This window comes from Priapulus caudatus, unplaced genomic scaffold (genome assembly GCF_000485595.1).
Source record: "Priapulus caudatus unplaced genomic scaffold, Priapulus_caudatus-5.0.1 Scaffold577, whole genome shotgun sequence".
Lineage (NCBI taxonomy): Eukaryota > Metazoa > Priapulida > Priapulimorpha > Priapulimorphida > Priapulidae > Priapulus > Priapulus caudatus.
The window spans coordinates 75350-94071 of record NW_014577638.1 but is presented as its reverse complement, the minus strand read 5'-3'; the positions used below and the strand labels follow the sequence as shown (position 1 = coordinate 94071).

The window sequence follows — 18722 nt, the reverse complement described above, 5'->3', positions numbered from 1 at the left end:
ATAGATAGATAGTCTGTCTGTCTGTCTCTCTGTCTCTCTCTCTCTCTCTCTGTCTGTCTGTCTGTCTGTCTGTCTGTCTGTCTGTCTGTCTGTCTGTCTATCCTTCTTTCTATCTATCTATCTATCTATCTATCTATCTATCTATCTATCTATCTATCTATCTATCTATCTATTTATTTATATATCTATCTATCTATCTATCTATCGATCGATCCACTCGTCCGTCCGTCCGTCCGTCCGTCCGTCCGTCCGTCCGTCTATCTATCTATCTATCTATCTATCTATCTATCTATCTATCTATCTATCTATCAGACAGACAGACGGACAGACAGACAGACAGAGAGACAGACAGACGGACAGACAGACAGACAGAGAGACAGACAGACAGATAGATAGATGCATACATAGTTACATTATTTAGTATCTTAGTTGTGATCAATACACAGAGCTATTACGCTTATTGAAACAGCAGGCCGTACGAGCGCGGAGTGTATTACCTACGTAGCGTGAGCGACACGAGGTAAGATAATGATCAGATCTGTCGGCCTAGGCACAGGATAACGGTGAGTGAAGATTTTAATTAGAGATATCTTGTAACGCCTAGACGGGAGTATAATGCGGAGCCGTGACGTGTACAGACAGCTAGTACGCATCAAGCTTTTACATCCCTAGTAGATCACAGAAGAACACCGACTAGAGACCATGAAACCACAGAGGCGCATCGCAAAGCTTGCATTGTGGGCACGTATACATACACATATACATAGTAGATCACAGACGAACACCGACTAGAGACCATGAAACCACAGAGGCGCATCACGAAGCATACATCGTGTGTACGTACATACGCATATACATATACTGTCATAGTAGATCACAGACGAACACCGACTAGAGACCATGAAACCACAGAGGCGCATCACGAAGCACATCGTGTGCACGTACATACACATATACATAGTAGATCACAGACGAACACCGACTAAAGACCATAGAGACATATCGTATATCTTACATCGTGGATACACGTCAACACTAGCGAAACTGATGGTGATTGGAAGCGTGAACTAACGATATTTACCGCGGGAATCAGGACTCTCAGAGAACTTATAAATGTTATATATACTAAACATAATATACAAACATGAAAATTACAACGAGCATATTTACATCGACAAAATTACATCGGTAAAAATTAAAACGGTGAAGATTAAAACGACTAAGATTACAACTTGCAACGATGAAATATACAAAGATGACGGGTGCCTGGGGACTTGTGGTGGCAAATCAACGTTACAACAACAACAACAACAATAATAATAATAATAATAATAACAATAGCAACAACAACAACGGCAATGTCGACGAAGACGATGACGCCGACGACAATGACGATGATGATAATGCTTTACCAAGAAGCCTTGCCAAGCCTTTATCAGAATATCCCGAAGAATACGGTCATCCTAATGGATGTACATCAAGAGTCCATAATAGAACTCTATTACTATGAGTATTTTCTATTATGGACTCTTGATGTACACGCACCAATACTAGTCAAAGTTAATAGATTCGCATCCCATCGTTCGCTCGTCTGTCAGCACTAACCAGCAACTAACACAGAGTAGGCACACTCACATCAAACTCAAACTAGATCTAAGAGCAACACAGACACGCACGCACGCGTGTGTGAGAGAGGGGCTATGGGATTGCCTATGTCTTGTACTGTCTGTGTCTTGGAGGCGGGCGAGAGTAGTGAAGTCAGTGCTTGGCACGGCGTAGTATCATATCGATTATTTCATAATTCCCTTTTCTGCCTTCTCTTTCTCCCTCCCTGTCTCCCCACTCTCTCTCTCTTCCCTCTCTCTCCCTTCTCACCCTAACCCTCTCCCTCTCTCTTTTTCTCCCCCCCCCATCTCTCTCTCTCTTTTCTCACTCTATCTCTCCCTCCCGGGCTCTCTCTCTCTCTCTCCCTTTCTCTTGTTCTCTCGCACTCTCTCTCTCTCTCTCTCTCTCTCTCTCTCTCTCTATCTTTCTCTCGCTTGCTCGGTAACTGTCTCTCACTCCCTCCTCATGCTCTCTCCCTCTCTCCCTCTCTCTCTCTCTCTCCCTCCCACTCTACCTATATCTATCGCTCGCTCTCTTGCCATGAGCAGTGATGACGATAGCTGGGAACAAAAGCACAGAGATGGTAATGTCACTGGAGGTAGACCACAGCAGGTTATTCATCTGCTGGCGGTGCGCATCGATGCGCTCTGCGGAGTTACGAGTAATTCGATTATCTGCTCCCGTCTCCTGCTATTCTGTCAGCCATTGTTGTAGCAGGTGGGCAGATAAATGCTCCAACATCGACCGAGAGAGTGGGTCTTTGTTCAACACGAGAAACAGAGGGCAGAGAGAAAGAGAGAGAGGGAGGAAAGAGAGCAGGAGGAAGCGATTGGATTGATTACATCATAACGACGAATACCTACGAGAGTTAATTATTCATTATGATGATTAGCGTGTATATGGCTAATTATGCTGCCTCTCGCATATCTTATTGATGCTAACGATGATCTCACGTCAAGCCACGCAGCAACAAGACAGCCACGGCACGTGTACTGCGCGTGAGCTGTGCGCTGCTGATGGCATGCGGAGAATATCGGCACAACAAACAAACAAACAAACAAATATGACAACAACAACAAGACAACAACGGCACGTGTACTGCGTGTGAGCTGGACCGTTGGCGGCTGAGGGCATGCCGAGGAGATCGGCACAAACAAACAAACAAACAAACAAACAACAACAACTAGCGGAACAAGCAGCAACGTGAAAGGTAACAAGATGCTCACAATATCATCTAATCACTCCTTACAAACCACAACGTGAAAAGCTGGCCAGACAGATACGACAGTAACTTCGGCAAATTCCCTAGGAGGCAAAATCTCGTGACACAACTGAACAATGACAAGCTAACACGTTTGCAACAAGAAGTGTCGGGAGAAACACCCAGAGGCGCGACGCGCGCAAGGACGAATGCATTCCATTACGTTATTTATCACATTTGTTTTAGGCTCATGAGTGCTTTCATTTTGTTGTTACGGGTACTGACCCCTTGCCCCCCTCCCCTCCCCTGCAGGCAGGGCTTCCAAAATTCCATTACAAGTATCTAGACATGGCAAAGGATCGAGTGCGCGAGCATTGTTCATTCTTCTAACGCGCTAGTCATTAATGGATGCATGAATTCCGCCATAGGCATGTACGCTGCGCATACCCGCTAGATTGCTATTATTGCGATTATTATTATTATTTTTATTATTATTATTATTATTATTATTATTACTATTATTATTATGACGATGATGATGATGATGATGATGATGGTGATGATGAAAAGAATGAGGGGGAAGAAGAGGAATAGGAAGAGGAGCAAGAGGAGGAGGATTAAGAAGAGGAGACTGGCGATGATGACGACGACGACGATGATGATGATGATGACGACGAAAACGATGACGGTGACGATGATGATGATTATAATGATTATGTCGATGAATATAAGAACGATGGTGGCAAGACGCTTGCTACTTCAAAGGCACCTGTATCTCTATACACTTCGCTTGACGTCATCCCATTCATCATTACTGCAATAATATTGTGTTTTTGCAACAATTCAAATCGCAAAGCAACGCGATATTATTTCTTTCGCTTTGTTCGGCTGAAATCTCCGTCGTTGTAGAGAGTCATTAGAAACGTGAGCATAACGCCTGACGTGTAGGTTCATCTATGAGTGAACGCAACTGCGCTGCAACTCCGCCGATTCTCTCATTACGAATTCATTCTATATTGTTAGTTATACTTTAGTCTTATTGTTGTTTATCGAATGCGCCGTAAATTTCAGCAAAATGCGAGCGCATGTATTCTTACGGTGAGCGCGGGGGTTAGAAATGAAAACGTAGATGATTATGACGATGAGTTTCAAGCAGGTGAGATTCGAGCAGGTGAGATAGTTATGAAAAGCAATTTATCGATTTGTTAGGTATAAATTTCAGTGGCGATATATTATGGCTCTGTGTATCTGGCTGATGTGTTATTAAAACGTAGGCGTCATTATCACCTACATTCTAAACCACGCGTGTGTGATATGTCGTGTAAGCGTTAACTCTACCCGTGCACTCGGCATGTTTTTAACCTCTTGCCATTCAATGATGTGATGAAATCGCGGTCACAGACATGTATGTAACGAGTTGGGAAGAATGAACGTTTAGCGTCCGAAGTGTAATCATAGTACTGCCTTGTGTATACCGTGCTTCCAAACAACGACGCTTACACACACACACACGCACGCGCACACACATGCGCACACATAGAGGGACACACGCGCGCACACGTATTTATACAGTCCATATATATATATACAATAGTTTTCCATTATTTCATGCCAGGCTCTTTGTACGAAGCAATTTCGGCAGCAAATAACATTCACGGAGACTAGACTGTCTCCAAACGTCTCAGTGGCTTCACTCACAAAGCAACGATGCCTTACGTAGTGTGAGTCTACGGGAACGCTGTGTTAGTTTGGATAGCAAAGGTGTTGAATCAAATGTCTGTCTGTGTTTATCGAGCATGATTGATTCGCTACTGGTCTTTTACGGGGAAATGTAGCTGCAATCCAAACAGAGGTTGTTATCGTGCAAAATCCAACTTTCGAGTCCGAACATGGGACTAATATTGGCATGCACTGTATGTAGAGATTTGTGAAAATCACATTGATATTTAATAATACAATTTACATCGACGAATAATAAAGCGAATTCCCAACCATATACACGCTCGGACGCACGAACACACACATGCACACACACACACACACACACACGCGCGCGCGCACGCACACACGCATAAACACGCACACGCACACGCGCACGCACACACGCATAAACACGCACACGCACGCACGCTCGCACGCTTGCACCCACACGCGCGCACGCACACATGCACACACGAACGCACACACGCACGCACTCTCGCACACACGCACGCTATATCACTTATAGCACAGACGTATTCCTAGCTATATAGGCCGTGTATTACCTTTAAGTGCGCCTACACGGGCACTGCACGTATTCTACTTTAGCGCCACTCTACAATAATAAAGAACACAATTTTGCTTTTAACAGTCGCGCAGTTAAAAGCCGTTCATTCTAACCTTGAACAAAAACGTCAAACGGCACATTTCGGCAAATAAATTACCACTCGCTGCTAATTGCAAAGTCGTGTTTGTCTCGTTCTTTATACATATTTGAATTTTTCACTCGGCGTGCCTCGGTGAGGTATTAACTCTCTGTAATTACCCAGTAGCGCACATATTGACAAAAGTGGAGCAATTCGCGTCGCAAACAGCGACCACCATTTTCCTCGCAGACTAGCGGGGAGAAAGCGACGGCAACCAGCCGTGAATCGACTTCCACTAGCCTCGATGCTTTCACTATAGCACCAGCCAATCACGTGCGTCGATCGTGAATGGTGACGTTGGTTCAGGTAGAAGGCGAATCATTAAAGCGACGAATATGTGATTTTCTTATTTCGGTAATTAAGCGGCGGTATTAGGCGGGTGGCTTCCGTGAGCTTATACACGAAGCAGGCCCACGCTGAGTATATAGAGCCACTCAACCCTACATAATTGAACTCGCAGCTAATATGACTATATAATCTTGCAGGTAGCGGTCTGGGTCTTGTACCATTCTGTATACCATGCTATCATACATTCTCTCTCTGTGTCTTGCAGGTAGCGGTCTGGGTCTTGCCTACACGCCCTCCGTCATCGCCGTGAGTCTATACTTCGAGCAGCGGCGCACGCTAGCCACCGCGCTCACCTTCGTAGGGGGCGCTGTCGGGCCGCTGCTCTGTCCGATCCTCTTCCAAGCCATCATCGACGCGTACGGATGGCGAGGAACAATGCTGCTCACCGCCGCCATCTCCCTCCAGCTGTGCGTCGTCGGCGCGCTGCAGCGCCCCCTGCCGGCGGTCCCCGGCGCGGCGGCGGCGGGCGGCGGGATCGCGGCGCTGCTGCAGACGCGGCTGCTGCGTAGCGCCAAGTTCGCGCTCTACCTCTGCGACTACTTCTGCTGGGCGGCGGGAGCGTTCACCTTCTTCGTCATCGTCAACGAGTTCACGGTGTCTCGCGGCATCTCGCGAGACAGCAGCGCCCTCCTCCTCTCCGTCGTTGGCGTCGCCAACGCCGCCGGCCGCCTCACGACGGCGTTGTTAGGCAACGATCGCCGCGTCGACTGCCTGGTTGCGTACAACGTGTTGACGGCGGCGCACGGCGTCGCGGCGACGCTCTACCTCACCGGTTCCTCGTTCACGTCGTTCGTCGCGCTGGCGCTCGTGATGGGATTCGCTTACGGGACGAAGCTGGCGTTCCTCGCCACGGTGACGGTGAAGCTGTTCGGAATCGAGATGCTGGCGAGCGCGTACGGATACGGCATGTTCGCGGTCGGTGCCGGGGCGCTGCTGGGACCGCCCGTAGCAGGTACGTACACGCGCACGCCCGCACGCACGCACGCACGCACGCACGCATGGTCGGTGCCGGGGCGCTGCTGGGTCCGCTGGTAGCAGGCACGCACACGCGCACGCACGCACACACGCACGCACGCACGCACGCACGAACGCACGGTCGGTGCCACGGCGCTGCTGGGTCCGCCCGTAGCAGGTACGTACACGCGCACGCAGGCACGCACGCACGCACGCAGGCATGCACACAGGCACGCAAGCACGCACGCACGCACGCACGCACGCAGGCATGCACACATGCACACATGCATTGTGCATACATGCATCTTGAAGGATGTACCATTTACCTAATTATTTCCATTCACTTAGTAGTTATCATATCCCACTCACGGTCCAATCTAATACTAGGGTCGTTAGTCTCATGCTACACACATCTCTCTCAGGTGTGTGTGTGTGTGTGTGTGTGTGTGTGTGTGTGTGTGTGTGTGTGTGTGTGTGTGTGTGTGTGTGTGTGTGTGTGTGCGTGTGTGTGCATCCATCTAGAAGGACGTACCATTCACCTAATTATTTATTCACTTAGTAATTATCATATTGCACTCGCAGTCTAACAGCAAGGTTAGAGGAGTAACAGAGCGGTGAATAAGCAGTTCACCACTAGCTGCTCAATGACAGAACCTATATCTATTACATTGATGCATGATTACATAGAATTTACGCCACGCTGCAGTTAAATCAACGATACTCGTCACGCGTAAACGCTCGCACGCACACGCAAGCACGAACACGCAATCACGCACGCACGCACAAACGCACGCACGCACACACGCACGCACGCACACACGCACGCACGCTCGCGCACGAACACGCAAGCACGCACGCACACGCAAGCACGCGCACGAACACGCAAGCGCGCACGCAAGCGCGCACGCACACGCGCACGCTCGCGCACGAACATGCAAGCACGCACGCACACACACGCATGCACAAATCACATTCGCATCTCATTCATGATAGAAAAGAATTCATGCGCAGTAAACATGTTTTTTATACACTAAACTACATACACGGAATATAAATCCACGCAGATGCGCTTCTACGCCTTACATGAGAAGTTGTTTACAGGATGCTTCTGGCCGATGTTCCATTTATGTAACCTGACGATAACTGAGACATCAGATTACTGCTGGAATTCTCCGCACACACATACCCACGTTATTGCATACACTTATATCCCACGCACTGCGGGAAAGCAACACCATGCACCCATTCTGCCGCTATACACATGACAAAATACGGCTTCAGTATTAAAATTATCCAGCGCTGGTCGCTCGCGTGTACACAGCTATGGTACTGATGATTATAACATACCCAACATACTGATGATATACAATATTCTCTATTTACGAGACGCCCGTGGGGAATTCGTAATAAATCGCTAATATCTGTGATATATAAGGGATTGTGATAACGCGAGGGTTTCGCCGCATTCTAATATACTATCTATATATAGTCTATCTATATATCTAGTCTATATATATATATCGTCCGTCCAGAAATGCCTCCATTCTCTATCTATCTATATCTATCTATCTATCTATCTGTCTATCTGTCTATCTACCTATCTATATATCTGTCTATCTATCTATCTATCTATCTGTCTATCTGTATATATATATATATATATCCGCGCGTTACATTTCAATAAATCACACACAAAAACCGAACGTGTGATCGATTTTGAAATTACAGACAAACCGTATGTGCATGGTCACCGGTAGCAACGAAGAGGAGAGAATGAATGATTAGAAAGATCTTAGACTCACCAATAATTTACAGCGGCGATCCAAGAGGCGTGCTCTGTCCTCCTCTCTCGCTCTCTTTCTCTGTCTGTCTGCCTCTGTGTGTGTGTGTGTGTGTGTGTGTGTGTGTGTGTATATACAGCCTCCCGATTGCCTCTGGATGTGCCTTACGTTGACGTCAGCTCCTATTCTTATAGATGCGACACTGCGCATGCCTACAATGACGAACGTTGAGCTTCAGTCGAGGGTTTGCCGGGACTTGCAGGGAATTATTGATCGTATGACGGATGGCTCGGCGCATGTGAACGACGGAGCGGAGCGGGGGGGGGGGTATCCGCGCGCTACCCGCGCATGCGTGCATAGCTCTGTCTGCGGCACTGCGGCAATTCTGTGCCGTAATATAGCTATTAGGTATGCGCGCACGCACACACGCACACACACACACGCACGCACGCACGCACGCATGTACAATCACGCACGCACGCACGCACATGCACACACGCACGCAGAGACGCATACACACACGCACGCTCACGCACGGACACACGCACGCTCACGCACGGACACACGCACGCACGCATATATGTATATTGATATTGATATATTGGTATTTGTATTGATGTGTGTTTGTGTGCGCGTGTGTGTGTGTGTGTGCGCGCGTGCGTGCGTGCGTGTAGATGCGTGTGTGTGCAATGTTTTTTTGTCCAATTATGTATGCATCGTATTTTTGCGCGTGTTTTATTTGCGCTGCAGGACCTGTACCGGAGGTTACGTATCTCCTAGGATTTACTGCCACCGGAAATCACATCGGACATAGTGAATCATCTACATATCTATTATATATTCGATTCTTCAGAGTCCTAGCTATTGCATTCTATCAAGAGCGTATAAAGAAGGAAAGCGTACAACGGTGAAATGCTGAAACCATGTTGCAGTATTAGTCGAATTAATAAACTTCCCCGTGTTATTTTGACGATTCTTTGCACTATCATTGATCAGCTGTCCTACCTTGTTAATATGAAACAAACCGCATGTCCCTACGATGCCCCTACGCTGAGATAATGAGCGGTGAAAATCTGGTATTTTCGCCGAAAACCGACTCGAGGTACCTGCTCGTAGTCGTAGGAACATGCGGTTTGTTTTATATTAACAAGGTAAGATAGCTGATCAATAATACTGCAAAGAATCGTCAAAATAAAACGGGGAAAGTTTATTAATTCGACTAATACTGCAACATGTTTTCAGCATTTCACCGTTGTACGCTCTCCTTTTTTCTACGCTCTTGATTCTATCAAGAGTCCATAATAGAAAATAGACCATTTATTTTTTCGCTACTTTATTTATTCTATGTTCTATTCGGACTCGTGATTCTATCTACTCCATGGATACTATTATATATAGATGCGATCTATGCGGAGGCTATAGCCAGTAGATTCAGGTTAGTCATGTGGAGGTGGCATTGACTGCAGAATAATAGCGTCCGGTAATCCTCAGTTCAGGTTAAATGCACATTAACTTAACGAGCAAGTGCGTGCTCTATTCCCGTTGTGTGTGCAGGAGGAAATCTGTCTCCTTCCCATCTCTCTTCTCCTTCTATATTTGTGGTGTTCTTTCTTGGTTTTTCTTCCTATGTCTGTTTACGCCCGTCTCATCTCTCTCCCCTAACTTCTTACTTATCCTATGTGTCTCTTTCTTCCTCGTGCTTACTTGTGCGCTCTCAACTTCTCTCTCTCTCTCTCTCTCTCTCTCTCTCTCTCTCTCACGCACACACACACACACACACACATACACACCCCCTGGCTCTTTCTCTCTCACACACCCTGGCTATCTCTTGCACACACACACCCGCACACACACACACACACACACACACGCACGCACGCACGCACGCACGCACACACACACACATACTCTCGCTATCTCATCACCGTCTCTCTCTCACGTGCGTTCTCTCTACATCTCTCTCTCTCTCTCCACACTCTCTTTCTTTCTTTCTTCCTCGTCTCTCACGTCCCCCGTTTTAATCACATTACCTGCCGCCCATTACCTTATTTGGCCGTCACGTGGGTTTACAATACGGTCCCCAACATTTTGCCTCGTTTGCCGCGTGGAGACCCGTGAAAAGCCACAGCAGCGCGCCGCCTTCCCCTGCCAACTCTCCGATACGCAACCGGAAACCCAATTAAAATAGCAATTCGCTTGATCGCCTGCATGTGCCTCAGCCCACCATCGCCGTCCACGCCCAGCTGAAAGTCGCGTACGGGTTTTCGTTTACCAATTGCACCGTCGCACGCTGTGCAGGGTTACTTCACTCCTGCTAAGCAGATTTTTCTGATAGGATTCCAGCCGCGTAATTTATTGCGCAATAGATATGAACGGGCTTCACCGACGTCCTTTACTCTCAGCATAGAATAGCACCGATAATAATCAAATTAAATCTTGCCGCTGAAAGGCCTCTTCTGGAAATCCGCCGGAGCGTATTTTCCTTACCACCTTCTTAGAATGGCGTCGGAAGCTACGAGGCCTGTCATGTACAATAGCGCTTATTCTTCTAGTAATGTTGCTTCCATAGTGTACGACATAATTGCTTGAAAACCAGAAACTCTCAGCCACACGTCATTCCACCACAAAAAATACTCTCTCTCTCTCTCTCTCTCTCTTCGCTCTCTCCTCGCTTCTCTCTCTCTCTCTCTCTCTCTCGCCCGCCTCTCTCTCTCTCTCTCTTCTCTCTCTCTCTCTCGTCTCTCTCTCTCTCGTCTCTCGTCTCTCTCTCTCTCTCTCTCGTCTCTCTCTCTCTCTCTCTCTCTCTCTCTCTCTCTCCCCCCACCTTTCCCTCGCTCTCTCTCTCACTCTCTTTCTCTTTCTCTCTTCCCACCTCTTTCTCTCTCGTTTTCTATTTCCAATCGGCAAGGAACCGTACGCATGCAGTTCCCCCTCTCTATCTCCCACTCTCTTTCGTTATGTTCTGCCTCTTTCGCGTTCTTTCTCATTCGCGCGCGCCCTCTCTCTTACTTTCTCTCAATCTCTCTCTCTCTCTCTCTCTCTCTCTCTCTCTCTCTCTCTCTCTCTCTCTCTCTCTTTCCCCCCTCTATCTCCCTATCTCTCTATATTAATCGATATGTTGTAATTAGGATATCAGTACGGTTTTCTATTATATTGCATTACGTGGTTAATTCTCAGTGTGGAGATTTGTATCTGTAAACTAAAATCTGTAATCTGTAAACTTGCCTGTTGCTTTGCTTTTTTCTCACACAAATATCTATCATGACATCTCACTGACAGATTCACCACCATCTCTTTCCTGCAAGCACAATTGGAAAAAATAAGTAAAAAAAACATTACATGTCAAATGCCAACGTATGGCCATGGTTTTCGTTCATTATTTTCTATTTCTGTTGTTTTTTAATCTTTATGTTGACTTACAGCTGAATTATTTATACATTGTTGCCGTTCACCTATATATGTTATCACGTGTAGGCCCTATCTACATCTGCAGAGACGTCTACATCTGTACAAATATAGTGAAGTTTCCCTGCGTGTGTGGCATTTCCTCCACTCGCGTTCAATAGGAGAGACACAGAGAGATTTTTTCGCACGGACATTCGCGTGGTCTCTGGTCAGGAGGTAGGATTGGGTTAAAGGTGACCTTCAATGTCACTTGAGGTCAGCCCAGACCAATTTGGCCACGTGACAGGAGATAACCAGAACGAAGAAAGGAATGAGCGGTAAGATGAACGAAAGGAGAGAGTGGTGGGGGAAGTAGTGCAGGCGGAGCAAGAGGAGGTGGTGGTGGAAAACAGGCAGAATTGAGGAGGATAGTGGCCAGGAAGGCAGAAAGAGGAGGAGGAAGCGTAAATGAAAGTGTCAATGACACTGTAGCTCACCACAAAAAAGGACACAAATGAGTGAGTGAGAAGAAGTCAGTTTTAATTGAGTAAACCATCGACGTACATTATAGAAACGAAGAGTGTATATGGGAGAACTCCCATTATATACTTTTGATAATTATGTGTAATTTTGTATGTGAAAATAAATGTTTGAAATGTGAAAGTCTGAGATGTGGGCGAGTGATGGCGTTACACCTAAATGATCGCCATTTAACGTTTTTATAATATTCCGATTTAGGCACTGCCGAAAAGTGGAGCTCCCGATGTGTAACGTGTAAGATTGAGAGGATACGCTTATTCCACGTAGCTGCTATATACCACGTGACAACGGTGTTTCCCTGCCTATAACACAACTTTTGTCAAAGGTTAATTGGTTGCATGGAAGTGTTTACTTCGTATGAGGTTTTCTAGGCGGTAGCACACGGTTGCCATCTGTATATCGCAATAATAATTTATAGACCAAAATAAATCACAATTTGTGACGGTAGATGACGCTATACCCGATTTGATGTTTCTTAGCGATGGCGTTCGAAATAAATAGGTTATGCTGCGTTCCGACATATTTTGTAAAACTTTACTCTAATATAGACGTTTTATCAGCAGGGTGGAGAGGAAATACCAATTTTGCATTAAAGATATTGTCAATGAAATCTTGTAAAACGAACCAGACGAGTGTGACACCACAGACTGTTTGTTATCTGCGTGTCTATATAATATGCTATATAATTGCCGAAACCTACCCAATTTGCTTTTCTTTTTTTTAAACATCAAAACCACTAGCCCTTATTCATTCACATACCAAAAATAAGCAAAATCTGTTGAACCTGAACTGACTAATGGCAATTCCCATTTTTGCCAAAAAATTGCCGTGGCTCGAAAGTACGTCGATCAATATGGGAGCATAGCAGTAACAACTATACCCAATTTCAAACATGTGGGTCAAACGGTTCCTGAGTTATCGTTTACCGTAGCCAAATGTTGACGGAAAGACGGACGGACGGACGGACGTACGACGGACGACGACCCATGGCAATAGCTCAGCTTGACGATGTCAAGGTGAGCTAAAAAAAAAGTAGCCGGTGGGGTGTGGGGGGGCATTTCACATTCTATATTGCGTCCTACCATGTTTTCAATTTTTATCCGTGCAGCGTCAGGTATCTCTGCTAGTCTGTTGTAATCATAGATATCATAATTATCTACACACGTAAAGGTGTATATAGGCACACCAAGGTATATGATATCCATGGTTGTAATGATATATATCATATCAGAAGTAGATAATAGGGAATCCCTGTTATCTACTTCTGATCATATCTATCCTTCCTGACTGCATGGGTACCGGCTGCGTCGGTCGTTGTACTCTGGAGTACATTACAGTCCTTTGGACTGGTACGAGGACTTTGCAGTATTTGGTGACTCCTAATAATACATGCCATACACAGTGAGAGAGAGCGAGAGAGAAAGAAAGAGAGAGAGCGAGAGAGAGAGAGAGAGAGAGAGAGAGAGAGAGAGAGAGAGAGAGAGAGAGAGAGAGAGAGAGAGAGAGAGAGAGAGAGAGAGAGAGAGAGAGAGAGAGAGAGAGAGAGAGAGAAAGAAAGAGAGAGAGAGAGAGAGAGAGAGAGAGAGAGACGGACAGACAGAGAGAGAGAGAAAGAGAGAGAAAGAGAGTGGGGAGAGATCGAGCAAGAGAGATACAGACAGACAAACAGACAGACAGACAGACAGACAGACAGACAGACAGACAGACAGACAGACAGACAGACAGACAGACAGATAGATAGATAGATAGATAGATAGATAGATAGATAGATAGATAGATATATAGATAGATAGATAGATATATAGATAGACAGACGGACGGACGGACGGACGGCCGGACGGACGGACGGACAGATAGATAGATAGATAGATAGATAGAGATAGATAGATAGATAGATAGATAGATAGATATAGATAGATAGATAGATAGTGAGCGGGGGAGATAAGCAGAGGGGCAGACGAACTATAGATAGAGGGAGAGTACGCAAACACTGTTAGCACATGATATATGCGAGTCATGCTACGTCCTCGCTGCCTAGATTCTGAGACTCGGAGCCTATATAACCGGAGGGAGAGAGGGGGCAAGGCCGGGTTAGTAAGGCAGGCACGCAGGCAACAAGGCAGGCAGGCAGGCAGGCAGGCAGGCAGGCGCAACGCACCCATGCTGTCAATAATGACATCCCTCGCTGCCAGATATGAACAAAGAGGCAGTGTCGCAGTAGCTATGGCTAGCAGCACACACACATGCACGGACACGCAGCAACAACAGCTGGGAGCGAATTAGGCCGGCCATGAGTGTAAAGCAGTAAATGCTGAACATCGTAAAGTCGTGTGTGGATATTACAACGACACTGTCGCCATTATGGAGGGTCGAAAGAGAGGCGACAACATTGACAGAGGCTGGGCATGGGTCGTCCTCGTTGCCTCCTTCAGTGCTAACTTTGTCACATTCGGTATCTGCATGTCCTTTGCGGTTTTCTACGTTGAATTCCTCGACTATTTCAAACAGTCGAAAGGAGTGACTGCCTGGATTGGGTCCATACACCTGGGAAGTAAATTCCTGATCGGTAAGGTATAGTACGTGTGCATATATACGTAGCGCTCTCTCTTTCGCTGTCTCCGTCTCTCTCTCTCTCTCTCTCTCTCTCTCTTTCTCTTTCTCTCTCTCTCTCGATCTCCACCCTCTCTCTCTCTGTGTTATTATCTACTCTTGATTATTATCAATGTGTCTGTCGGTGGCCTGGCTATAGGTATACACTCCTAATAACGAATGTGCTCGAATATAACATGTGCATATATATATAATATGTACATATGTTATATATGCGCATATATATGGCTCGATCAACGTTTTCTCGTGCACGTCGGTACATACACGGCACATGATACATATAGCCCGATCTACTCACACTGTACATCACACGCCATGCTCGCAGCATAGGGCATAGCAGGCGTGTATATGCGTGCATGCGTGCGTATGTGCGCGCGGGTGAGCGTGTGCGTGCGTGTGTACGTGTGTGTGTGCGTGCATGTGTACGTGTCTGCGTGCATATGTGATCACGTGTGCACATGTGCGCTTATGTACGTGCGCGTGCTTATGTACGTGTGTGTACGTGCGTATGCGTGCATGTGTACGTGCGCGTGCTTATGTACGTGTGTGTACGTGTGTGTGCGTGCACGTGTACGCGTGTGTGCGTGCACGTGTACGCGTGTGTGCGTGCACGTGTGCGCGTGTGTGCGTGCATGCACGCGTGTGTCGGCGCTTGCGTGTGTGCGCCTGCCTGCGCATGTTCCTGTATGTACCCAGACAGTGGCACCAGCTGTGTAAAGGGTTCAAACTTCAAATGCACGTGTCTCAGATAAAACGACAACCCCACCCTACAAACAGGTTTTTTTTTTTCCCGCTAGTTATTTGTAGGGTTACGTACATGCACCCGTATCTATTGCAAGATGCCATTACCCGATCAATACACGCTGTTCCTGCAGGTTGTCTATAATATATATCATAGATCTAGAACATTAATTCACGCATGTTCTCTGTCTCTCCCTCTCTCTCGCTCTCTCTCGCTGTCTCGCTCTCTTTCTCACTCTCACTCTCTCTCACTCACTCTCACTCTCCTCTCATCGCTCTCGCCTCGCTTTAGCACACACGTATTTGATAAGTATAACTAAGACAGATAAACATGTCTATCCAATCTATCAATTCCACTTTCCTGCATGCCTATTCTCTGTAGAGATGGCCTACAGACGTTTCCTGCTTGCAGCTGTCAGAGCGATATTATATATATATATAATAGATATTATATATATATATATTATAATATATATAATATTGTATATATATATATATAATAGTCTGTGGGGACTACCCAGGAATATTATCAATGTCAGAAGGACCACAACCTCTGAGCGCAGGGAAGGAATATCTGTAAATCTTATTAAATCTGTGCATGAGGGCTATTCAAAGGAAACACCAGTGTCCTTTACGCATATAACAGAAATGTCTATACACAATGCACGACACACATGATTCGCAGACACGACGTACACCACACACGCACGCAACGCGACAGCACGCACAACACCCAGCAAGCACAGCAGAACAAGCACGTAGCACGCAACACACACGCACGCACGCACGCACGCACACACTGCAGCACCATTCTATCGAGGTGTCTCCTGAAGCAATGTTTGACTGGATCTCTATAAATTTTAATCCCCGTGTATTTGCAGCTCCGTTGCTAGTGTACTAGCGAGGCAGTATGGCATTAGACCGGTGATCATAGGTGAGGGTTGGTCGCTGCCACGGGATGCATCCTTAGTTAACTTCGCTACCAGTGTCTACGTTCTCTATTCACCTACGGTCTTGTGACAGGTACGTATATACGCTGCATCGACACATCTAAACTTGATGTCACAGACTTACTGTCAAATGTGAAACTATTATTATATGTATATCATTATGTATATGTATATTATATGTATAATGTATATGTATATGTATATGTATATGTATAATGTAATATTATATGTATATGTATATATATGTATATGTATTGTAATATGTATAGAATAAACAGAACCGTTTAACAAATGATCCACAATTCTATGTTTCACATTATTTCTCTGCTACATCCTCTCTCTCTCTCTCGAGTCTCACGGCCCTCCTCTCTCTCTCTCTCTCTCTTCTCTCTCATTGTCCGGATCTTGTACTATTCTTAATATCACACTAGGGCAACAATCGCTCTTCTCCTGCTGTCCTTGGGCAGCAGAGGTATGGGCCTGTACCATTTCTGTATGAGGCCTGTAACCATGCTAACATATCAATCGCTCTCATCTCTGTTTTGCAGGTACGTCTGCGGTCTTGTAACCAATTTCGTATACCATGCTAATCGCATAACATCTCTCTCTCTCTCTCTCTCTCTCTCTCTGTCCTTGCACTTGCAGGTACGGTCAAGGTTGTCTTGTATCCATTCTGTATAGCGCATGCTATCATACAATCTCTCTTCTCTCTCTGTGTCTTCCAGGTAGCGGTGCTGGGTCTTCGTACCATTCTGTATACCATGCGTATCATTACATTCGTCTGCTCTGATACCTTGCAGTTTAGCGGTCTGGGTCTTGTACCATTCTGTATACATGCTATCATACATCTCTCTCTGTATCTTGCAGGTAGCGGTCTGGGTCTTGTACCATTCTGTATACCATGCTATCATACATTCTCTCTCTGTGTCTATGGCAGCGTAGCGGGTCGGGTCTGTGACCATTCTGGTATACCATGCTATCAGTAACATTCCTCTTTTCTGTATCTTGCAGGGTAGCGTCTGGGTTGTACTATTCTGTATATTCAGCCTTATTTTTTCATACATTCCTCCGTCTGTGTGTCTTGCAGGAGCAGGCCTGGGCCTTGTACGCATTCTGTATACATGCTATCATGACCATTCTCCTCTGTGTGTCTTGCGCAGGCGGCCCTGGGCCTTGTACCATTCTGTAAAACCAATCGCGTATCATACATTCTCTCGTCTGTTTGTCTGCAGGCAGCGCCTGGCTTGTACCATTCTGTATACCATGCTATCATACATTCTCTTCTCTGTTTTGTCTTGCAGGCAGCGGCCTGGCCTTGTACCATTCTGTATACCATGCTAATCCAAATACATCTCTCTCTGGTGTCTGCAGTTGCAGGTAGCGTCTGGGTCGTTGTACCATTCTGCGTCATACCATCGCAATCATATCATTCCTCTCTCTGTAACGCTTGCAGTTAGCGGTCTGGGTCTTGTAACCATTCTGTATAACCATGCTATCATACATTCTCCTCTCTGTATCCTTTGCAGGTAGCGGTATCCCCCCCCCCCCTGGGTCTTGTACCATTTCTGTATACCATGCAACTCATACATTCTCTCTCTGTGTGTCTTGCAGGAGGCGGCGTCTGGCGTCCTTGTTCCAATTCCTGTATACCATGCTATCAATAACAATCTCTCTCTCTCGTATCTTGCAGGTATCGGTCTGGGCTTGTACCATTTCTGTATACCAGTGCAATCATACATTCTCTCTTGTGTGTTCTTGGCAGGCAGCGGCCTGGGCCTCTGTACCATTCTGGTATACCATGCTAATCGATGACATTACTCTCTCTGTTTGTCGTGGCAGGCAGCGGCCTGGGCCGTGTGTACCGATCTGTATACCATGCTGATGCAATACAATTCTCTCTCTGTGGTCGCTGGCAGGTTGCAATGGGTAGGGTGCTGGGTCTTGTACCATTCTGTATACGCATGCTATCAGTACAAACTCGTCGCTCGGTCTCTGATCTTGAAGGTAGCGTCTGTCCTTGTACGCATTCTGTAATACCATGCTATCATACATTCTCTCTCATGTGTCTTGCAGGTACGGTCCTGGGTCTTGTACCACCCATTCTGTATCACCATGCTATCATACATTCTGCATCTCTCTCGCTCTCTCTCTGTGTCCTATGGCAGGCAGCGGCCTGGTCTTGCCTACACGGCCTCCTCTCATC

The 18722-nt window shown here is 46.3% G+C and overlaps 2 protein-coding genes and 1 long non-coding RNA gene across 4 annotated transcripts in view; 2 read left to right on the top strand and 1 right to left on the bottom strand.

The window, feature by feature from the left end:
• Positions 1–8519, bottom strand: part of LOC106811807 (protein IWS1 homolog) — a 46626-nt gene extending 38107 nt beyond the window's left edge. The window contains exon 1 of the mRNA XM_014815527.1: positions 8316–8519. The gene's annotated coding sequence lies outside the window, so the exon portion shown is untranslated. The remainder of the gene's footprint in view (positions 1–8315) is intronic.
• Positions 5695–9074, top strand: LOC106811800 (monocarboxylate transporter 13-like). Its single transcript, XM_014815520.1, has 3 exons — positions 5695–6511; positions 8489–8592; positions 9045–9074. Exons 1-3 carry the CDS (start codon positions 5731–5733, stop codon positions 9072–9074), a joined length of 915 nt encoding a protein of 304 aa, XP_014671006.1. The 5' UTR covers positions 5695–5730.
• Positions 9075–14435: 5361 nt separating this feature from the next.
• LOC106811808 lies at positions 14436–18722 on the top strand. 2 transcript variants are annotated; one of them, XR_001394203.1, is made up of 3 exons: positions 14436–14784; positions 16451–16592; positions 18685–18722. It is a non-coding gene; the product is annotated as an uncharacterized LOC106811808 (long non-coding RNA). The 2 variants fall into 2 exon arrangements; XR_001394204.1 differs by lacking the exon at positions 18685–18722 and adding an exon at positions 18282–18297.